Here is a 25,060-nt window from a genome sequence, read left to right as displayed (position 1 = left end):
GAAAGGTTACATTACCTAGATTTTCCAGACATGACTTTCCAAAGGAAGTGATGTCTCTGTTGAAACCTAAAAATAGATAGAAGTTAGCCAGGTAATCAGGATGGAGAGGAGTTAAGTAATAAAATACATTGCTAAATTTATGTGACAAGCAAGAAGAACAGTAGACTCTTTGTTTTCCAAATCACACTATTTACAGTTACTTTCTTTGATCTTAGTTTTTTTTCTCCTCTTACCCTGCAAATCCTTATTTTTAACATCATGGAACATGATTATTTATTTTCTTTTAATCTGCATATAAGGAAAATGGTTTTAAAATGCCAGCTGATGTAAATATCATTTTAGTGTCCATTCCTTCGTCCTTTATAGTCAGTGTGCCCACCCCTCAACTGCTGCAACTGTCGGCTACTAATGGCTCCCAGAAGCTCTTCTTCAGGGAATTGTCGTCAACCAATGGGAGCCTTTCTTTCACTCAGAAACCTGAGTCATCCTTTATTTATTTCTTCCGCTCCTCTCACATGCTATTTTGCCTGCCAAATGTCTTGCCTCACTGCCCTGCCCTTCTCTACAGCTACCTAATCTACCTCTCTCCTGGTCACCATACCTGCTACAGTAACCACCTAACTGGCTTCCACTTTTAACCCATCAAACCTATTTCTCTACAGGTATTAAAATCATCTCTTAGAAATGCACAGCAAGTGCTATCCATCTTTGACTTCCCACCAGGACTCTGAATGTAATCCAGACTCTTTGGCATGTCTTGTTTCCTATGTCTTATAGGACTCCTGCCCTCCCCTCAGCTTCACTCCAGCTGTATGGGCCATCAGTCAGTCCCTGAATAGTCAGAACTCTTTACCATCTCATGGTCTTTGCACTTGTAGTCTGTCTGCATGCCACACTCTTTCCCGGAATCTTCACATGTCTAATTCTGTTTCCTATAACAGGTGTTAGTCCAAATATCAGCTATTAGAGAAACCTTCTCTGACAATTCCTCACCCCGATTACTCTCCTTCACATCATTTTCTTTATATTAGTTTTGCAATGTATAATTATTTTTGTCTATTACCTGTCTTCTCCACTCGATTGTATGTTTCTTGGGGGAAGTGCCAATATTTTATATTCTCTCTTAAATCTCAATGCATAGCTCATATTGAAACTCCAGAAATATCTGTTGAATAGATGGGTGAGACTTTGTTGCTTTCTGAAGGGGTCCAATGTAGGAAATTAAGCCCCAGAATGAAAACAAAAAGCCTGATTACTTTAAGCTCTGCCCCTGGTCCATGATCAATGGAAGAAAATTGAAAAATCCCAGCAAGACCTAGTTGGAAAGATGAAAAACAAAAAACTAATATCATCAGTGTCCACTCCTCACTCTGACTGCTTTTCATTTGCAATGTCAATGACTAGTTCATGGCTTGCAGGAACTCTTATGACCTTAAGAGAGCAAGAGCAAATGACAAACACTTCCTAAAGGAAGCTAGAATACCCTCCTCTAAACCTACCTGTAAATGCTGCTTTTAATGTAGGAAAATAACATCTATCATTGTAAATATATTTGAACTGGTGCTAAATCTTTGTATTTCGGGCTCCAAATATTGAAACCTCACTACGAAGTACTGTTTGTCCTTTATTATCTAGATCTACGGTGTTCTCTGAAATGTTTAGTAAAAGAAAACAACTAGAAATGTAAGAAGATTGTTTTAACTTTGTTAATTCATATTCTGACAGAAATACGCATATTAAAAGAAGTTTAAACTGGCTTAAATTCTATTATATGAATATAAACTGAAAGCTAACTCTATTTCTTGAATACACTCTCAGATGGGTTGGCTTAGATAGAAGAAGTGATAAAGGAATTGAGTAGCCTTAGGAAAATAAATTCAACTCCTTAAGCCACAACTAAGAAGAAAGGAAAAAAATATGAATACTTGGGACTCCATTTCTAAAAATAGAGAGGATTAGCTAAAATTAAGCACATACCTAAAAACCAGATAATTAAAAGAACAAAGAATAAAGCAAGATTAGCTCCTTGATTAATGAGAAATTATATTAAATATAATTATATTAAAATATAAATATATTAAATATTATATTAATATAATATATTAAATTATATTCACCATGAAAGAGGTGAATATTAAAATTTTTAGGATGTGAATGATTCCAATACTGTAGCTGCTCATTGTGAATAGAACATAGGCAGGCATGTCTACATACACAGTTAATGAACAACTCAAATAAATTCTGGAAATTCTTGTTTTTAAATTCAAATATTTAAATAAAATGAGAACAAGTTCTTAATTTACTCTAGTGAGATGAAAAAGCTTTTAAACATTTACTATTTACCAGAGTAGATACTAGGGGAAAAGCAGATATTCTGGAATAATTTTTGGTTAAGTAATGATTTGGTGAACATAAGCAGATGTGGGTATCATTGGGTTTTCCACGTATTGACTGATGTTTTCCTTGACCCCCTTGAAACCCCTCTCCTATGTTCCCACAACCTTGACTCCAAAACTTCATGAAAAAAAAAAAAAACTCCTCTCTTCTCAGGTTTCTCAATCTCTTGTAATCCAGTTTTTCACTCTTGATACTCCCCTGGCGTTGCGTTATGTAAGGTTCTCCTTTCCCACACCAATCAGCAAGTTCAGTGGTCCTTTTCCAGGAGGCTTTGATTTATGGCATCTCCATCTTCCCTGACATCCTCTCTTCTGTCGGCCGCGATGTCCTCTCTCTCTGCAGGCTGCTCTCGCACCTTCCAAGCCCTTCTGCCTCTATCTGGTGTTTCTCATTTCTCTCCTGCTTTCTTCTTCCGCGTTCTACAAACTGTCCCTTTAATAACCACGTATGCTTGCATAAACACAAATTTCATTGTTTATATCATTTAAAGTCTAAAAAAAATGGCAGGGGCTTCAGTTGTCAATTTCTTAACCATGACGTGCTTAAATCATCATATAATAGCTTAATTCCACGAAGCTTAAGGGAAATGATATTTGAGCTGCTCAAAATTATGTTTATGATTACTTTGTTGAGCTATGGTTAAGTATTAATCCATGTATTTCCAAACTACATGCTTTGATGTGGGAATGAAAAGTTCCCACAAAATGAATAATCTTCTGTATTCATTTATTTTTTCTTTATAAAAAGATTGTAGTTTTCTGTGTTGCATTTCCTCTGATGTGCCTCATATTCAAAACTGAGTTACCATGTGTCAAGGTTTTCCTAAATGTTCAAAGGAGATAGAAATCAGACACAAACTTACGATGCAGTTCTATACCAAATTTAAATAATAAAATTGAACTTTAAGTATAATTTGATGCCATTGCAGGGAAAAGAAAATCCCTTCCCCCATCCGCGCTGGTTCTTTTGGTTGGTCTAATCAAACTGACACAAGACAGATTAACAGGATGGGGGTGGGGGACAATTAATTCATACATATAAAGGTGTCAAAGAAATGGGACCTGCAGAACTAACCAAAGCAATCAGCTTTTATACTTTTTAGACAAAAATAATAATCAATTTGTGAGGAATTGGCAGGGCAAAGAAACTGAGGCTTGGGAGCATGACTAGTGAAGTAGGCAGGAGGGGACTGAGCTTAGGGCAGGAAGTTAGTAAAAGAGCAAGGCTCATTTACATAGGCTCCTGGGCCCTTAATTCTCTATCTCTAGTGATAAAACGTCTCTGCACCCCCTGGTACAGGTAGGGGACCTTTCACCTGGGATATTTAGTTCCTGTTTTCAGGGGACAGAGAGAAGGGTCAGGGTGTTCCTCTTGCACTGACTGTTTCCCAAGTAACTTTAATTCAAAATCATCAGCATGCTACTTTGGCATATTTGGGGATGGCCTGCCCTTAACCCCAACATATTGCTGTTCTCATTCCAATGTTAATACCATCATTACGAAGAATAGTGCACTTTATAAATATGTTACAGTGTCAACAAGTTAAGTGATAGCTACTCTGAGATTTTATGAGTGTAACAAATACGTATAAAATTTTAGTCAGTTTTATTGAAGGGAACTTATAGTTCTGCAATAGAAATTGCTATAAATTTAGAGATTATGGTAGTTCATCCTGAACCTAATGAATTCTGTTAAAATGAGAAAGAATAGTTCTTCTGTAGTCATCAAGACTAACTTTAAGAGATTGAACTTGATGGCCAGGAAAAGGAGCAGTGTGAAGTTTGCCTGCAGGTGAAATGCTTCTTGTTAAACTTAATTCACTAGCTAAAGCAATTATTTTATTTTCTCTTTAGAGGGTTCCCGCAAATGACTCATGTAGCAAGCCAACAACCAAAACAATGGTGTAAAATGTTTTATTATCAATAAAGCGCTGTAACTGTGAAGGTAACTGAATGATATGTGTAGCAAACCGACAACCAAAAAAAACAAAAAAAAACCAGGTAAAATGTTTTATTGTTGATAAAATCTGAGGCATACTTATAATGATATTTTGAACTCCTGAGTTGATAAAAATATAAAACTGTGGAGTAACTTTGCCTGCTGACGTGAACTGGAAATGTTCCTAACCTCACGATTCCCGTACACACACAGCAAAGACGACAGGAGAGGGCTTCCCCAATTCCTTGCTCAAAATGCTCCCACACTGGTTAGTTTCAGGGCCAGCTACATGTAAGTTCAAGGGCTTTGCATTTCACACCAGCTTCCCCTGTGTTTTTAGAGTTCCAAACTCAGTCTCTGGCACTTAGAAGCAAGCATTCTGCGCACTGAGGTAGGGACAGCCTTCACCCTGCTGAGCTGGACATGAGCATCATTTGTATTACACAACCATTAGACAGGTTCTGGGTCTCTGAGCACAGGCCATGATTGTGCCCATTCCGAAACGTTCCCCACAGAGCTCGCTTGAAGTGGTGACTGGGAAATTAACAGAAGTGGACCCGGCTCCTGTGTCCACAACTTCCCTGCCAGTCCCGTGTCCTGGTCCCCAGGCCGCCCTGCACTCTCCTTCATCACACCTCCTGCTCCTGCTCTGTGTAATCTTTAGTTTATTTGAGAGTCCAGAGGCTGGTTCTACATCTAGTCTCTTCAGTCTATTATTGTGACGAAAACATTATAATCTTAGTCCTTCGTGGCTGACACTCCACGGATACCAAAGGCTATCTCCTGATGATAAACATCTGGGCTTCTGCTCTGCTAGGAGCTCTAAAAGGTTATTTTGATATGTATGTGTCGAGGATTGCCTTCTTTGTTCTTTTACTCTGGCTGGGGTGGAATTTTCTGGAGACAACTAAGGAGGGACCTAGCTCCTTTCAGATTATGAGGACCTGTAAAGGCGGGGGGAGTGCACAGTAGGTAATGGGATAGTACACAGAGGTACAGACTGCATGGGATCGAGGTTTGGGTCAGCCGCTAAATAAGCAAGTTATTTAAACTATTCATTAACTAAATTGAGCAATTTATTTAATTTATTCATTAACTAAATGGAGCGCTTTATTTTACTTTTCTGTGACTTACTTTTTTCATCTATATTAATTTCTTTTTTTCTTTTTACTTTTTTTTTTTTTTTTTTTTGTATTTTTCCAAAATTAGAAGCAGGGGAGCAGTCAGACAGACTCCAGCATGTACCCAACTGGATCCACCTGGCACGCCCACCAGGGGGTGATGCTCTACCCATATGGGGTTTTGCTCTGTGGTGGCTGGAGCCATTCTAGTGCCTGAGGTGGAGGCCATGGAGCCATTCTCAGCACCCGGGCCAACTTTACTCCAGTGGAGCCCTGGCTGCAGGAGAGAAAGAGAGAGTTAGAGAGTAAGGAGAGGGGGAAGAGTGGAGAAGCAGATGGGTGCGTCTCCTGCATGCCCTGGCCAAAAATTGAACCCAGGACTTCCACATGCCAGACCAATGCTCTACCGCTAAGCCAACAAGCCAGGGTGTATTAATTTCTTATAACTTCTCTATAACAAATTACCACAAACCTGGTATCTTAAATAACAGCAATTTATTCTCTCACTGTTCTGGAGGCCAAAAGTTTGAAATCAGTTTCACTGGGATGAAATCAAGGTGTTAGCAAGGCCATGCCCCTTTTGGAGCTTTAGGGGAGAATCCTTTCTTACCTTTTTTAGCTTCTAGTGACTGCCAACATTCCTGGGCTTATGGCCACATCACTCTGATCTCTGTCTCCATGGTCACATTGCCTTGTTCTATTCTCTCTTATATCTAATCTCCCTCTGCCTTCCTATCATAGGGTACATATGATTGCATTCAGGCCCCACTTAGATAATCTGAAATAATCCCCCCATGTCATGATCCTTAACTCAATCACACCTGCAAAGTCTCTTACTGCCATAGGAGGTGAAATCCATAGGTTCCAGGGAGTAGAACTTACATGTGTTCTGGGTGGACTGTTATTCAGCCCACTGTAAATTGGGTTGACAATAGTATATACATGAAAATAAAAGGATATAGTATGTGAAAAGTGCTTAGAAAGATGTCTACATACAATAAAGCACTCAATAAATGTTAGTACGTGATGGTGATGATGATGAAACAACAAGAAAATACAGACAAAAAGTTTCAAAATGAACAAATTAACTTTTAAAAGGAACATATGTAAAGGGTTTCATTGCTGGGTCATTGATATATACTAACCTTAAAATGTTATTATTCAAAAGATTATATCTCTACATTGAATAATTTGTACCCCACAATTGAGGCATAAGATACATATAAGCATTTCTGATTTTGTCTTTGTTACTTTTCACTTGAAATTTAAATCATTTCAACAATTTCATCCATCCTGAAGTCTCCTTAAGGTAAAAAATCAAAGATATGATATGATATGATTTTCTCTTTTTGTTCTCTTGTCTCCTGCCCACCTAGGATACAGATCTAATGACATTCAACATTTCTGTACACCGCTCATGGTGGCGGGAACATGGACCCGGTTGTGTCCGAAGAGTGCTGCCTCCGTCAGCCCACGGCATGATGGACGACTACACGTATGTCTCCGTCACAGGCTGCATGGTCGACTTCCAGTACCTGGAGGTCATCCACAGCGCCATCCAAATCCTACTCTCCGTAAGTGTCACATTGATGTCATTGTCTGATTGGGACTCTCCTTTACTGCCATGTTATATATAAGCCATCTGTCTGTATAACACCATCAATGAGCACACAGAGAGCACCCTTTAAGCAATGGAAATAGCATTAATCATGCTAACATTAGGTGCACTTAGTGGCAGCATTTCCGATTGGTATCTGGATGCATTGTCTTTAGAACCAGTTAGTTGCTGTAGTTTCTAATTTGAAATAGGATCTACCCATTCAATGAAAGAGTACCGCAGTATTCCAGAAGTAGTATGCTGGCCGCCCACTGCCTCAAGTCCTGCTACTTCCACTACAACTATTACAGCTTCTCCTTCTCTTGCATTGTTTTACTGATGCACATTGGTTCCAGAGAAAGAAGATGGAAACACACCCAATTGTTTCTTCAATCTAATAAACTTCATATTTCAAAAAAAATTATTTCTTAAGAAAATAAATCCCTCCAGAGTATTATACATTCTACTACCTAAAATTTGGGATTAGGATACAGTTTCATATAGAGCAACACAGAGCAGAAATGGCTTGATTGGACCACAGAAGGTTTATATGCTTGAAATTTCTTAAAAATTTTTTCCACCATGCTATCTCACCTACAGTTTGATTGCAGTGTGGAGTGGAATTAATTTAAGCTATATACCATCATCAAGAAGATTATTTCTTTGAGATGCAGCAAGCACTTGGCATTTTGTTGGAGTCAGTACATAATACAGCCATTTTTAACCATGCTTTTCACATAAACTAACCACCTCAGTCCTATCCAACTGATTAAAGTCAGAATCAGAGACTTTAGTGCAATAATTATTTAATAGATGACAGAAATATAAGAGGTGTATGTCAGTGAAGAATTTACCTTGCAATTATTTCTAAAAAGAACTTTGAGAAATCCTTGTGGAAGAATAGTATATAAAAAATATATTAATTTGAACTCAATTGAATAAAAATAATAAGGGTCACAAAAAGTGGTTACAGGGCCCTGGCTGGTTGACTCAGTGGTAGAGCATCAAGCCAGAATGTGGATGTCCTGGGTTTGATTCCCAGTCAGGGCACACAGGAGAGGGGACCATCTCTAACTCCATGCCTCCCCCTTCTCTCTCTCTCTTTCTCTTTCTCCCTCTTTCTTTTCCACAGCCATAGTTTGATTGGCTCAAGTTGGCTTCAGGTGCTGAGGATGGCTCCATGGCCTCCACCTCAGGTGCTAAAAAATGGCTCCAGTTGCAATGGAGCAATGGCCCAAGATGGGCAGACATCGCCCCCTTGTGGGCTTATCTGTTGGATTCTGATAAGGATGTATGCTGGAGTCTGTCTCTCTGCCTTCCCTCCTCTAATAATAATAATAATAATAATAATAATAATAATAATAAAATCATTACAAGAATGACTGAGTCATTTACTCGGGGTGAGATAAGACATCCTGCTGAAATTTCCCTTGAAGCCAGGGAAGATGTTCTTATCACTTGACTGCCAGCCTAGTTAATTATTCCAAATGTGGTGACCTTTCCTTGTTCCTAGAGGGTATGCAAGAAAGGCCGTCATGTAATAGCCTCCAGCCAAAATTTTCCCATAAAATAGGTAGGGTCCCTGAAGCTGTAGAGAACTCTACCCTCATCAACGAGCATGGCGGGGTGGGTGGCCAACTTTGGAGATCAGGCTGAGGCTTCTTGGTCTGGTGATGTGTTCTTCCACATTTTGGTGAGATTTGTACATACTCATAATTCTCTTTTTCTTAGTCTATTGCTTTAACTAGCTATTACTATAGAGGCCAGGCTGATGTTTCTCCATCTGGTGATGTTGTATAGCTTATTGTTGTGTTGATTCTTTTTCTTTATTCTACTTTAGGTTACATAAGTTCAAACCCCTTTTACCTTTGCCTTGATAATTTTTATTGCTATTAATCATAGTAAATTTCCCCCTAAAATGCATCCTTGAGTAATTCTATCTCTGTAATGTACCTCATGCACAACACACCTTGATACCATTTACTGTATTTGTTATCTGCTGCTTTGTAACAAAACACTCCAAAATGTCATTACTGAAAATAATACCAGTTTATTGCTTAGACTTCTGTATATCAGGGATTTTGGCAAGGCCCACCCAGCTAGATAGTCCTGTTGCACATAATTTTGCTAGGGTCACTCCTGTGAGTCTTTTGACCAGGACCTCTGCTAGGGCTAGAAAATACAGGAAGAACTCACTCAGATGTCTGGTGCTGGCTGTTAGTAAATTCTCCTCTACGTGGCATCTCTTTTTGTAGAAAAGTTGACAGACTTTCTTACAGCAAGACACCCGATTTCTTAGAGAAGCCCAACATGCAAGCCTTTTTCAAGCCTCTACAAGCACACCTCGTTTTGCTGCACCCCACCTTATTGCACCTTTCAGGTATTGCATCTTACCAATTGAAAGTTAGTGGCAACCCTACACTGAGCAAGTCTATTGGCACCATTTTGTCCAACAAGCTCAAATAATGGTTAGCATTTTTTAACAGTAAAATATTTTAATTAAGGTATGTACATTATCTTTTTAGACATAATTCTATTGCATACTTAATAGGCGACAGTGTAGTGTAAGCATTTTTAAGTACTGGGAAACCAAAGAATTTGTGACTTGTTTTACTGTGATATTTGCTTTATGGAAGTGGTCTGGACCAAACTCCCAATATCTCTGAGGTATTCCTGTACTTGAGTAATGCTTACTATCATCCATTTGGCTACAAGCCCTCATCTGACTGATATGACCAAACCCAGAGTCATTTTGGGAAGGGCCTATGGAAAGGTGAGAAGATGAGGAAACAAAGCTCATTTGGGGCCACTGGTGTAGTGGTCTTATCTTGCTCTGTTAATTATTGTTCTTTAACTTGCCTATGTAAAGTTTTGAGACAGTATTTTAGAGTACATTTTAATTAGAATTTTTTTTTTTGGAAAAGCGAATGCTTTGAATTTTATAAAAGCAAAGGTCTTTTAGTGTTTTTGTTCAAAGAAAACCAAATCTAACGCAATTCAAAAAAGGATGTTGTACCTCAATGCTAAAAGATTTTCATTCAGAGATATAACAAGGAATCTGCTTATTCTTGGTTTTTATAATCATTTTAAAAATATATATACTGTCATTGTCGATATACGTTTATTAATCTTTTCCTATTCTCTTGTCTTTCTTTAATCATACACACACACACATGCACACACACACACACATGCACACATACACACACACACACACATGGAGGGGATAAAAGTAGGTTTACAGTTGTTCATATGGAAAATGACATGCAGGTAATTATTATTATTATTTTTTGCAGGTTATTATTAACTCAAAAGAATATCACTCACACTGTAACCCTACTCTTACACAGCCTTATAGGTTTGTGTATATAGTATATATTATTTTATTAAATGTAGAGGCAAATTTTTCTCTTAAAAATTTTCAGTCTATTTTATGATAATAAAGTATTATCATATACTAGATTCTAAAGGTTTTTATGGAAACATTTTCCTAGAGTCTTTCATATGTAAACAGATCTTCCTCCTTCTAAAAATTATTTATATTAAATTGCTAAACCATTTCAAGGAATGATGGCATGATGTCTAAATCTTTATGATGCAGCAGAATGCTATAGAATCAAAAAGTCATTTACCCATAGTAACTCCAATTCACTTGAATGGCAAGGTGGGAGTATATTCATTTGATAAGGAGCTGAACTGTCACATAAAAGTCTATGCTAGAGAAACACTGAATTAAGTGTGTGTTGCCACCTGGAAGTGCTTTTTTCTTTATAAAGGAATTCCTCAACATATTATTTTAGGGAACATTCAAAGCTGTCTGTCTGCCTTTGTAGTACTAGACTATTTAGCCTTCTGGCAAAAAAAGAATTATCTGCTGATCTCTGGCTTTTCTTGTGTAATATACCTAGGAGAAAAGATTTTTAATATAATTTTTATTAAAATGAAATATAGCTTGAGTATTTCACAACATACAAATTATGTATTATTATCTTTGATTTTATGTGGGTTTCTTGTACTTTCCACTTATTTTATAATCATATATTTACAATTATTAGAATAGTGTTTTTTAAATCTTATGATAAGGGAAAAATTCCTGTATGTATTGCCTTATATGTATTGGGATATCAAATTTATTACTGAAAAATATGGATGATGATTGCAATATTTAACAGCCTGAGGTGCATGGGCAACAATTAAGCAAACAGACAAAGGGCTGTGAGGTTTGGTCTCAGTCCAGATGCCCTGCATTATATAATATTATATATAATGTATAGTCTTAAAAATATTTTATATATATATATACACACACACACACACACACACACACACATACAGGGATGTGCAAAAGTAGGTTGCCCTGTCATTGCTGGAGTCCCAGGAATATCAAGAAGTAAGAAAGGGTTGGAAGCATGTGGCCAAGACAGTGGAGGGGGGTCCCTTGGGGTTTCAGGGCAACTGTCTAGCAAATGAGTGAGAGATGTTCTAGTGACTTACACACACAGACTCAGCTCTGCTGGTGAATACCACCTATGCAATTGTCTTGTGTAAGAGAAGAGCTAGAACCAAAAGAAACATAAGCCTCATCACAAGCATTCAATAGGGGTGGTATACAAGCTTGACGGACATGAGGGGAAAGCTGAACTCAGAAAGAAGGCAATGATTTAGGATCCCACTCAACTGGCCCCCACACAGGAGCCAGGGCCCCCTCCCAGAGCGCCTATCCCTGCCCAGCAGCAATCTGTCTTAAACTTCCTTCACAGATGGTCAGTTTGAGGGGGAGAGGGAGAACAGAAGGCAGAGGTGGTTTCTGTTGCCTTCATTATCAGCAGTTGGTACTTGTTGACCTGAAAATTGTCATCAACACCCAGTTAAAGATCAGGATGGATTCTAAAGAAAGGCTGTGGACTGTCTGAGGGAATGAACAAAATTTAACCCATGGAGGAGATGAGAAATCAAAGATAGTACCAATGTCAGGCTCTGGAGTATCAGTCCCTCCTCTCATTCTCATCTGCTCCACACTTCTCAGGAGGTTGATGACCTCCTGAGTCACCCTTCCTGCCCCACCTCTGCCCTGCCCACCATTGTGCATGCACTTGCTCCAGAGAATACAAAGTGCAAATCTGATCGCCCACTTTCCTTTTGATCACCCTTCCATGATTCCCATCACCTGCAAGATGAGATCCAAATCCATACCTTGTCATGTGAGGCCCGCCTGACCTGCTCCTGGACTGACTGCACCCTCTTCTCCTGAGGCTGCCCCAGATGAGCCTGCCACCACCTCTCTAGGACATGGCATGTGGAATTGCTCCTAAGAAAATGATTCATCAGGAATAAAGAACTACTCGAATGATGTTCATGGTTATTTATAAAAGCACACCCCAGTGTATCTAAAAACATGCTATTAAAGACAGAGTATAACAATTTTCAGTATATCAACATGGTTATTATATAGATAGAAATAAGTTTGTTAATTTTTAAGACCATATGTAGAACATGGCAAGGAGTTTGATTTAAATAAGCATTCAAGAAAGAGATAAAATGCTAAAAGATGTAGAATTACGTTTCTGTTTTACTCAAAAAAGTTTTTAGTTGTTGTATCACATTTTCAATAATACCATTCAATCGTCACATGATTTATATAAAAGAATTGTCCCAATAGAGTCCGAGCTCTACATCGATCAGGCATCCCCGATTCAACTTCCCCATGCAAGGAGATACTCCTGCTTAACAGCAGGGTTGATGGCCTCTTCAAGACTATGAGACCAAAACTAAAATCAATAATAAAAAAAGGACTATGAGACCAGTTGCCACTGGAAGAAAGACAAAGACTGACACACAAGTTAGTTGCAAGAATCACACTGGCAGTTTATTATTCACAAATCCTATGGCGTGCTTGGGTCCAGCTTACTGGGGCCCCGTTGGTGTGCTCCTCTCGGCTGTCCTTGGTCAGAGCGGTGTGGAGACAGCCCACGTTCAATGTGTTCAATGTTGGAATCTGAATGACTAACTGCAGCTAGAGGCCCCTTGGCTTTAGTACCTTTTTCGGACATATGCTTTCTAACAGTTGTTAATCTAGTGCATTATCACATCAGGCCACTTTTTTGGGAGTTCCTAGCAGGGAGCCATTTTTTATGTTAATTTTCAGAATTGTCACATCAAGCCACTTTTTATCTATATATAACTTCACACACACACACTAACTGGGACCTGCATAAAAGGCATAGTATGCCTATTATATCTGTACACACTAGATTAGTGTTCCCACCCAGAAGGCATAGTCTAATTCACTTGTCTTAATGGCTTTTAATGTTATGTCCTAATTTATTTCTATATATCTTCTATATTTTTCTATATTTCTATATATTTCATTACTATAACGTTATATTACTGTAACAAGAGTGGAAGAGATGTATCCTTGTTTCTCTTTGATTATTAAACAATCCCAAGTTTTGTAATATTTACTTGATCATTGGGGGCACTCTTAAATCTTAGTTATTATCAGATATTCTATTTTAGTGGACTGCCACTTCTGAGATCAATAGGTTAGTAATAAATAAGCATTTTATGGCCCTTTTTAATTTTTCAGGATTAGTTATTTGTGGGTAAACAGATCCATAGTCTCATGTTAACTATTAAACAACATACATATATTTTAAAGGAACTCATGTTTGCAACTAGCTGACAAATCCTAATCTCTAAACCTGAAAGAGATCTTTACAACTCACTTTATCTACCTCTCTTTAGAACTAAGTTTACATATACATTGCCTTAAATTCTCACTGTCAAGATATTCTCCTTCATATCTAATAGTTGACACGTCTTATTCTTTAATGTCTTCACCATGGTCAGAGCCGGAGATCAGGGCAATCTGGGAATTGGTTTCCTCCAATCTCCTGTTCTTTTCATTTTATCTATCTAGTCACATCAACATTCATCACTGTTCCCTGTCCTTCAATCAGACACATTTGACTTAAAGATAAATTAAATCTCAATAGAGAAGGGTGAAAGGTAACATTAGACCACAAGATATCCTGGGGAATTTTTATTCAAAATGGATATCTGTTCCATCTGCTGACAGGAGCAGATAATACTATGGCTGACTCAGTAACACATGCTCACACAGATTAAGAATGCAAGTCAAAAATAAGATTTAAAATAAGTTCCAATTTTTGTTATTTGTACCCCCTCCAAAAATGTAAATAAAGTTAAAAATGGGGTTTGGGGGAGTTGATTTTTGCGTAAACATTTACATTTATTTAGCAGACTGTTAGTATGTGCTTGGGACATACTGAATGCTTTGCAGATATGAATTCATTTAATCTTCAAAGTGACCATAGAAGTAGGTATTATTTTATTCATTATTCTGTGAATGTGAAAACTGAGACACACGGAGAGGTGAAGTAATTTGTCCAAGGTCACACAACTTGTGAGTGAGCAAAGCTGGACCTTAAACAGAGGCAGATGGACTCCAGAATGCGTGGTTTTAACCATTTCCTTGGACTTCCTTATGACATCGGATCAGTGGTAAACTCTCAGAACTGTAAAGCTGTGACTCTCCTGTTGTGTTGACAAGGTTCATTTGGTAGCTCTAGTATTTGAAAGTAATCGGGGGCAATTAATAATTACTTGATAGTTAAAGATTGGTGAAATAAATAGTTCAAAATGTTATCTTTCACTCTTGAAAATATCCCCTAACTACCTTTTTGTTGTTAAGAAAAAAAAAAGTATGGAGCAAAGGGAGGATTTCACCACTTGTCAAATTGTGAGACTATCAGATTCCTTTCTCCTTGCTTGCTTGCTGGGGATTTTCTAGTTGTTGGTAAGAGGAAAGCAATTATAATCAACCTCTCCTGCTTAAATTCTTCCCAGAATTATCCTTTTCCTAGAGAATTCATTGTAAAATGAAATAGATGATTGCTCCTTATATAAAATTTTTAGTAGATCAGTTACTTTATATATACCATTTCTGGTCTCTTTATTCACCTCCATCCTCAGGAAACTGATCAACAGTTTATCTAAAGTTCCATAAAGAAATCACTCATTAGACCATCAAAATATTGAGAAGGGAGCATGGTTGTGGAGAAAGAATTGCTGTGTCAGTGATACTGACAAGTCTTTGGCACAGACATTTGTGTTCAGGAACCAAAGTGTACCTGTTCAGTCAAATTGTTTAGGTTTGAGTGTTTGTCTGGTGACCGTTGATTTTAAGTCATTTCTATATGAGCATTCATGTCTGCGCAGTGTACTCTGTCTTTGAAATGTGCATATATTTTTAAAGGTTTTATTGAGATACAATTCATATACCATACAATTCATTCATTTAAAATGTACAGTTAGGTAGTTTTCAGTATACCCACAGATATGTACCACCATCACCACAGACATTTTAGAATATATTCTTTACCATAAAAAGCAACCTTTACCCTTTAGTTATCGTTAGTTATTCCCTCTCCCCCTCCTCCAGACAACCTTAAGCAACAACTAGTCTCTATATATTTGCCCAATCTGGACATTCTATAATATATAAAAGAAATCATAAAATATGTAGGGTTCTGTGTCTGGCTTTTTTCTATTAGCATGTTTTAAAGATTCATTTCTTAGCCAGGAAGCTAGTTAGTATTAATAAAGAAAGGGGAAAATGAAATCAGATATTTATCCTGATAAACTAAGGAGCTGAGTTGAACTCAACAGAGGACCACCGCACCTTCCCCCGAGGGGACTTAATTCCTAAAGCGAGCTCCCTGAGGACAACTAGCCATTATTTGGGATTACTGAGGGAGAGATAAAATAATAAAAGGGAAATTCCTTTGGGTGTATGTGCAATGGAAGCCAATATGGTGCAGAAGAATGTCCTTCTACTATGAGACAAGATGGTGATCATAAAGGAAAGACTTCTAACCTGGGAAAAAGCCATATTGGTTAGGAGGCAGTCCTAACACAAGCCTGGAAAAAGCCAGGAAAGAAACTGGTTAATTTGAAAGAGAGCTTACCCTTTCCTAAACTTGTGGTAATATAATCAAAGCTTAACAAAGGCCCCTCTCTGTAGCATGCTCTCACCCATTCTTCTCCACTCTTTGGCATGTTCTCTCTCTGTAGCAGCTTTGTGACTCCAAGCTTGGCTGGGCTCCAAGCAGGGGCCTGGGTGCACAAGTGCATCAGCTGGAGTGCATCTGGGAACAGAAACTAAGCTAGCCAGATGGAGACAAGGATGGAGCAGGACTAAGCTCTGGTATGGACTAAACTGAACTCTAGCAGCTTCATATGCCCTGCCAATGGTGGGTAATGGCACAATGACTCTGTACTATAGCTTGTCTTCTGGGCTTGGTGAGAACAACAGTATATTTCTTCCACAGTGAGAGGAGCTAAGCCACCTGGTTGTGGATGAGACACTAGACACCTACTTTGCTTTTGGGGACAGCTCTGATAAATCTTAACACTATACCTTTTGTCTGTTATAAAAACATGTACAAAATTTAGCAAAATTCTCAGGACTACAACTAAAATGTATAAAGCCTTTACCTGCCCACTAATAAAACCATAAGTGGAATTTAGGCAATCCACCATACCTTGTTCTGTATATAGATCCATGTTTTGGGAACATGAGTTACAGATGGCAATTTTCAGCTCTTATATAGATCTTTGGTCTTATGTAAATGTATGTCACTTGAACACAGCATCTATGGATTTTAATAACTGAAAATATGTGAGCATTTAAAATTCATATTCCTCTTATAACACAACATTCTCTTTAACAGTGTATGTATGATTGGATTTTATTCTGCATGTTAATCAGTTATCACATATATTTATGTCTCAAATCACAAATTCCATGCCATCTCCAAACAACAGAAGTAAGTCTCTCAGGGCCCAGATGCGCATAATTATCCCACACATGTTTGCAGGTCTTCATAAATTATTACTGCCCTACTAGTTTCAAATAATCTGCTAAACATTGACTATTCAATGCGGAAGTGAGCTATGACATTTGGTAGACAAATACAGTTTCATCAGAGAAATGCAAAGCTTAATTAGAAATCATATCTAGCACAAAAACCATTAATATAAAAAATATGGGAAATGTTTAATAATTAATCAAGACAAACATTGTGCTGTAGGCTTATGGAGATATTAAAAAGCAAGAAAGCTAATTTTATTGATGCTTTATTTAGGGTAATTTAATGTCATCCAGATGCTGTCAGGTTTTATCTTTAGCCCTAGGTAAAAATAATTATTAAGTTGGGGAATAGTAGGTTTCATAACAATAAGAATTAATTGAAAAACATTTACACTCTCCCTTTAACCAAATTGTGTATAAATTCCATAAAGAAAATCTTATGTCATCATTGTATTCTTCATAAATGAAACAGGCGTATTATCATTCATTCAGAAAAACATGATCAGTAAGTCCACGCTCCGTACAAAGTACTATGCTAGGAGCTTTGGATATAAGAGGATGGAAATAAATGAAACAAAGTTGAATTTGACGTGATCCACTCCACAGTATCTTTCAGTCCACTTAGGGGAGGTCAGACAGGCCATCAAAGTGCTGCAGGATGGATAGAGAATGAGAGTTCCCTAATTAAGATTTGAAGTGTCTCTGGGGCTCACAGAGGAAGTGTATTCAGAGAAGCTGTGATATTTAACTTAAGCCCAAAAAGTTTACTCTCGGAAGCAAACTCTTTTTTAGTGGACCAAACTTTAATATGTCAAGGACATCCCAAATAAGTTACTGGTGGGATTACAGAAGTTTACATTCATGCCATCAAGCAGGAACCAAGTATTCTGAAAGTTAAAGCAATTAACTGTTTGGGTACACAAAACAAAGTCTTTTTTAAAGGGGGCATTCAGCAGAGCTAAAACAAGATTGATTACCTCAGCAAGAGGGCAGAAAAGGCCCATCGAGGTGGAGTTCACAGTCCCCAGAAAAAGAGCTCCCTTAGCCAAAGAGAGAGAGGTCCAGACATGGGTTTCAATGACTCTTACTGTAACTAGTCAAGGACAAGCTCAAAGAGAACTGAGGTTCAGGTTTCCCATGGCTGCTGCTGGATCTTGCAACAAACAGAACCTTTGGTTACTACTTCTCACGTGTTCCATACAGAAGGAACAGCAGCATAAGCAGAGAAATAAAAATAAAGCAGGGGGCTAGTGAGTAGTTCACTTCGGCTTAAGTGGAGAGTATGTGCACAGAAATAGTGGCTTAAGTTGGAAAGAAAGGTTAACAGAGGCACTTGAATGCCAACTTAAGGCTTTGGGCCTTTGCCCCAAGTGAAATCAAGACCTAGTTTTAGCTTGTAAGCAAGAAAATGGCATATACAGAACTCTGACTTCAGTCGGCTATTCTGGTAGGCATGTGCAGGATGGGTCAGATAAGGAAGAGCACACTATCAGGAGATTCTCCTAATAGTCTGAGCCATATGCCCCAGAGTATCCTCAAAATAACTATCCTATAAATTGAATCTCAAGAAGGATTCCACCTGACCTGTGGTGGCGCAGTGGATAAAGCATTGACCTGGAATGCTGAGTTCACTGGTTCAAAACCCCGCGCTAGCCTGGTCAAGGCACATAAGGGAGTTGATGCTTCCTGATCCTCCGCTCTTCTCTTTCTCTATCTCTCTTTTCTCTCTCTCTAAAAATGAATAAATAAAAATCTAAATAAATTTTTTAAAAAAGAAGGATTCCATGGTGACATAAGGGTGACTGATGTCATGTTATATTCACTTGTTGGAGATTCAGTATATGAATTAGCATATTAAAGTATATGAGAAATCCTGCTTTAAAAAAAAAATCTAATTGGCCCTGGCCAGGTAGCTCAGCTGGTTAGAGTGTCATCTGTTTTTGTCAAGGTTGTAGGTTCAATCCCTGACCAGGGCACATACAAGAGACAACTAATGAATATATAAATAAGTGCAACAATAAATCGATGTTTCTCTCTCCCTCTTTCTCTTCCCCTTCTTCTTTCTCTCTTTCTTCCTTCTTCTTTTTCTCTCAAATTAATAAATTTAAAAATAAGTCTAATTAAAAACAAAGACTGAGAGACTCTTCCAGATTAAAGGAAACTAGAGAAACATGACAACTAAATGAAGCATGTGAAACTGGGCCAAAAACAGGCAATTGTGGGATAGTTGTCAAAAATTGAGTAGTCTGACCTGTGGTAGCACAGTGAGATAAAGCGTCAACCTGGAACACTGAGGTCACCAGTTCGAAACCCTGGGCTTGTCTGGTCAAGGCACATATGGGAGTTGATGCTTCCTGCTCCCTCCCCCTTCTCTCTCTCTCTCTCTCTCTCTCTCCTCTCTGAAAAAAAAAACTGAATAAATAAAGTCTTTAAAAAAAAAGAAAATTGAATAAAGCTGATGAATTGCATAATAGTATTGTACCATGTCAATTTCTTAGGCTTTATAATTATACTGTAGTGCTGTAAGGTGCTAAAGTATCAGGAAACTGGATGGAGGATACACAAGAATTTTTCAAAAGTCTTTTTAAATTTTCTGTAACTCTGAAGTTATTTCAAAATGAAACTTTAAAAAATATTTAAATGGAAAAATAATTTTAGAACTCCCAAACAATTTTCTAAAGGAAATAATTTAGGAAATATTGGTTAAAGAAAAGTTATGAACTATCAATGAGAATGGAAATCAGAAAATAGACTCAAAACACGTTACTGAGATTTGGACAAGTGACTGTGAGGGGAGATGAAGGAGAGAGAAGCCCCTTCAGCCAACATGGGCAAGGAGGGCAGAGGGGTCTACATCCACACAGCAGCTGGGAAAAGAGCCGGCTGACAGAGAGAACAAATGGGTTTAGATTTGGACACATGATGAGTTGCTCTTACCATTTTTTAGTAGCATAATTATTTTTAAAAACTTGTTACCTGTTTGTGATAAAGAACTATCATCTTTTTTGCTCTTCCAATCAATATAGCCACCCCCACAATAAGAGAAATTTGAGAAAATTATCCAAAAGAATTCACAAGAATCCAGTATGAATTTTTAAAAACATGAATTTATTTTTATCTTTATAATATTCAGAATTAAACAATAACACTTTTTTTATTAAAGTTGTTGGAATTCTCCATTTCAAATATAGTCCCTGGAAATTTTAAGTGGCTCCTCAAATTCTAGCACACTAGTATTATTAGTAAAAATGTGGTTATTCATAGTCATTTTTCTACAACCTGTACAACTTTGGGGTGCAGTGCAAAGTGATTTTTTAAATTATATTCTTTTTATCAGGTAGTCAGACACATCCCCAGGTCAAATATCAGGTGAAAAGTGAAATAAAAGTCTGATAACAAAAGCATCAAGATTATTGTCAGAGGCCCTGGCCACTTGGCTCAGTGGTAGAGTATCTGCACAGCGTGTGGATGTTCTCGGTTTGATTCCCAGTCAGGGCACACAGGAGAAGTAACCATCTGCTTCTCCACCTCTTCCCCTCCCATTTCTCTCTCTCTCTCTCTCTCTCTCTCTCTCTCTCTCTTCTCTTCCCACAGCCATGGCTCGACTGGGTCAAGCACATTGGCCCAGGTGCTAAGAATGGCTCTGTGGAGTCTCCACCTCAGGAGCTAAAAATAGCTCGGTTGTGAGCATGGCCTCAGATGGGGAGAGCATCAGCCCCAGATGGGGGTCGCCAGGTGGATGCTGGCTAGGGCGCATGTGCGAGTCTGTCTCTTTATCTTCCTTCCTCTCACTTGGAAAAGAAGAAAAAGAAAGATTATTGTCTGAATTTTTAGCTTTCATATAAATGTTTATTTTTGTGAAAACTTCTTAATATAATGTGCTACAAATTTAATTCTATAGAAATCTTTGGGGCATGTATTATTCTGGATTCTAAACAGAGATTGGTCTGAAGTGTTGAAACTTTCTAAATTTTAGCAATGTTTAATTTAATAAAGGCAGAGACCAATCAAATACTCTTCATCAAGGAAGTGACATAATCACAAATGTGCTCAAGTTGAAGTAGGTAGCTGCTGAAGGCTTTGGTTCGGGTGAAGATTTAATCTGGGGGGACAGCTCAGCTTAAGCTGGAGTCAGATTCAATCAGGAGAAGTTGGCCACTAATTAGATAAGAAATCAATGAAGAGGAAAATTCCAAAGAATAAAACGGATATTTTGAACCCAAATGACAGGTAAATTGCAGCAATATTCAGAAAGAAGGAAATAATGAATAGAGCATTATTGAGGCTCAATTCAAATCACTTCATTTAATCTATCACATGATAAAAAAATTTAAAAGAGTTTTGTTTTAATCTGAGGAAGAGAGTGAAGAAATTGTTCCTGGCCTTCAGAGGATTTGGCATGAAACCTCTGGCCCTGGCGGTGAGGGTGGAGGGGTTTGGGGCTCCAAATAGGCAGTGACGGATATTGCTTAGCACTCTGTATTTAACCATTTCTTACTCTTGTTTACTTTCTTTTTATTTCTCTATTTCTCCTAGTAGTTTTGGCCTCGCATACAAAAATATTTTTTCTCTTTTTTTTTTTTTTTTTGGAACCAGAATAGCTTAGCTTAGCTTAGCCACATGTCTTAGATATAACAGGCTCTCACTGTATATGCACCATCACTCGCTTGTGAGACATATATGTATGGGTCAGGAAAACTAAGCAAGCGAACTGTAGAGGCTCAAAAGTAACAGGAAGAAAATAAAATTGTGTTGTGAAGGAGTGACTCAGGGTGGGTTATGCTCTCTAATTTCTTTTAAAATAGTGCGTCACAGAGCGTGTGAGAGTGTGTTGTGTATGTGTGTGAGTTCTAGTGCCCATGCTGGGGGTGGGGCTGGAGGTGGGTGTGTCATGGTGGGTTGACACTTCCAGTGTCAGAAGGGCAGTTCATGTTTGAAAGACTTTAGACAAGAGCCAACTTGGCAGACAGAGACAGCTGCAAAAGCCTTTAGCATCTTTCATCTGATAAACACCAGAAAGTGTTTATTGAGAGTACTTGAATTAGAAATGATGTTTTATTGGCGAAATGAATGGTTCTCAAGATTTTTGAATCGGCTAGAAACATTCTTCAGGTACTCGTGGCCGCTTTGCATGCACCGAGCACATGAAGCTAGTGAGCCCACTGGCCTCACACACTCCAGGAGGGGCTCTAGAACCTGGGTTCCCACCAGCTCTTCGTTCAGAAACTGAAGATTCTGTTACCTGACTCCCAATTGACATGAAGCTCTGTCTTGCTAATAGGATACTGTCAGAAGCAGCTTTTTAGATGCTCAAAAGGGCAGAGGTCTAAGACTTCACTGATCTTGAAGCACAGGCTTTGTGCTATTTGTTAATAAATATTGGTATGTGTGTAGCAGAGCTTATACTGAGACTTGCTTAATTTCCCGTAGCAAGGTTGTGGGACAGAAACACTTTGTCCCTTGACTTTCTCTAACTATCTACTCAAAGGATTTGATTGTAAATGACAAAACTGATTTAGTCAATACTCATCAGAGTAGTAGGAGAAGACGTCTCTTAGGAAGTGCCATTTGAGCTGACACAGAAATGAAGTCATTTAGAGTGGGGCTAAGAATATCCCAAAGGAAACAAAAAGTCACATGGCTAGAGTTTAGAAATTAAGAAAGAGAGTGATGCAAGATGAAATCACAGAGATGTGGGTAGACGTTAGAGAAGACATGGTGAAGAATTTAAATTAGATTATAAACCACTGGAAACATGTTACTGTGTTTCAACTAGGAGCCTGGCAAGCTCAACCTTTAGGAAACTCTGAAGTTGCTTGGATAAAGGATTAGAGGATAACAAGAATACAAACAAATAAACCATTGTGTAAACCGTCCCATTTGACCACAAGCTAGAAGATGGAGGCTTGGACTTGGGTGGTAGCAGTACAGATAAAAATGCCTAGACGATAATACTTATAGGAAGAGAAAAGAAAGAAATAAGGATGCAGCTGAGGGTTTGGATTTGAGCAGTGAGTACATGATTCTGCTATGAGATGAGAACAATGATTTTGCTCCACAGGCAGTTTTTACCTCTTCTCAACATATAAAATAATAGCAATCACAGATTATTTTTGAATATTTTTAATAACTAGAGAGTTATTTCTAAGTATATTATGAAACTTACATAGCTACAAGAAGTATCATCTACAAGTAGAAGCCATGCCTTCTCAGATTAGAAAATTGAGCCATCCTAATAGTTCAAAATTGATTATCATTTCATAATGGTTTAAAGCAATCAATGCAGCATCAGCCACTCACATTTGAATAAGCGTAAAACTGATAGCAAAGAATGCTATGGGGAAGTGGTGTTCTTTATTAAAATTGATTAATGTAAATAGCTCTTTTGTTTAAAATTTATTTATATAAAATCCTACCAAATATTTGCAAAGATAATCAGGAAGTCATGCAGACAATGAAATATGAACAATTAAAATCTTTAGGATACATAAAAACTTTTAATTTACTGCCTAAAATAATCTAAATAAATATAAAACTGGATTGTAAGGCTTGGCTGTAAAGGACTTTAAAGCCAATGATAATAATAATAAAAATTTATAACTGACATTTACTGGGTATAGACTACATGACAAGCATCTGCCTTTGAAGTGTTACCTGTGTAATCTTTTCAAGAGTAATGCAGTGTAAGCTTTATTACTCTTAACTTATATATGAATAAGCTGGGGCATAAAATAAGTATCTTGATGGGGTTGAGGGGCATCAAACTTGATTCTGATGGATGGATCCTGAAACTACTGTGCTTACTGAGGATCCTTTATTAATACATAAAACAGAAAGTAACATATAAGGGTATCTTTTAGTATATGCTTCAGAAAGATATTAGAGTTCTAAGGGGTCATTTTGCAAATTTTGTTCATTTATCTCACAATTTCATATAAGTCAAAGTCTTCAAACTGTGACATTTCTGTGTCCCACATGTACTGGACAGAGGAAACAAATTTTATTACAAATTATTCCTATTAATGGAACAGATCTTCAGAACAAAAGTCAAAACTGCTGGATACCTCTTTCAGGTGGGGCTTTGGAAGAACTTTCTGTGGTTACACATGCACATGAAACTATGCCCGGTCTGGGACTGCATGAAAGCAGTTAAGGAAGTGAGAAAGTGGACAGTCAATTAATTAAAAGACATCAATCTCTTAATCGAGAACTCCTTCACCTTCTGTAACTTTTAGATTGATGGAAAAGCGCTGTCTCTAATCCAGAAAGGTGCATTCATTTGACTCCTTTCCTGGAGTAGATGTGAAATATTTAATTTTTTGTGTGGTGTATTTAATTTTGATTTTTCTTTACTGACATTGAGTCAGGATTTATATTTGTATAGGAGCTACACTGTAAGAAAGGACAAGGTAAAAATTTGACAACTTTTATATCCCAGGAAGTTAACAAATTCTCAATATATAACTAAATATATGTTTTGCATGTAGTTATATACATTTATAGGTATATTTTAATACATACATATATACTGATATATGTTTATATATATATATATATAGCTATATAAATTTAATGAACTTGCAACAGTTGCTAATGCAAATGACAGAGCCCTGTCAACAAAGCACCCAATGGGGATAATAAGATTGTGCTAATGCAAATGAGAAAGTCCTGTGGACAAAGCACCAGTCAAAAATGTCTGTGATGTCCTGTGTGATAAGATTGTGAGAGATGGGTTGGATGGTAATCTACAAGTTGACTAGCCCTGATCTTTGCCTAATGCAAAACTTGGCTCCACCTCTTTCCTGTGAAGCTACAAAGTATATATATAGACTTCTGCTTGAGACCCAGGAGGCTGTCTCTGCCCCACAATGTGTGTCCTGGAGAGAAGCACAGTTAGGTTGTGCAGCAGGGATGCTTTCCACTGCCCTGAGTTTCATCATGGGGAATGAGGACGGACTTTGGGCTGAGAAGAGGACAGTTGTCAGAACAGAATGGCATTTCTGAATCTATCTTCCGCAGGCAACAGCCTGTTTGCACATACTCTAGATCAGGCTTCCTGAAGGCAGACTCGTTGTAACAATAGCTGAGATGGCTTCTTTGTCATTAGTGTCC

General features: G+C 37.8%; 1 protein-coding gene across 2 annotated transcripts in view; it reads left to right on the top strand.

Moving 5' to 3' along the window:
* Positions 1 to 25,060, top strand: part of NKAIN3 (sodium/potassium transporting ATPase interacting 3) — a 609,298-nt gene that overhangs the window by 443,812 nt on the left and 140,426 nt on the right. For both annotated transcript variants that reach the window (XM_066378991.1, XM_066378990.1), the window contains exon 4: positions 6,833 to 7,030. In XM_066378991.1, the coding sequence (XP_066235088.1) occupies positions 6,833 to 7,030 (198 nt within the window). The remainder of the gene's footprint in view (positions 1 to 6,832; positions 7,031 to 25,060) is intronic.

This window comes from Saccopteryx leptura, chromosome 3 (genome assembly GCF_036850995.1).
Source record: "Saccopteryx leptura isolate mSacLep1 chromosome 3, mSacLep1_pri_phased_curated, whole genome shotgun sequence".
Lineage (NCBI taxonomy): Eukaryota > Metazoa > Chordata > Mammalia > Chiroptera > Emballonuridae > Saccopteryx > Saccopteryx leptura.
This window is presented reverse-complemented; position numbering and strand designations above follow the sequence as displayed.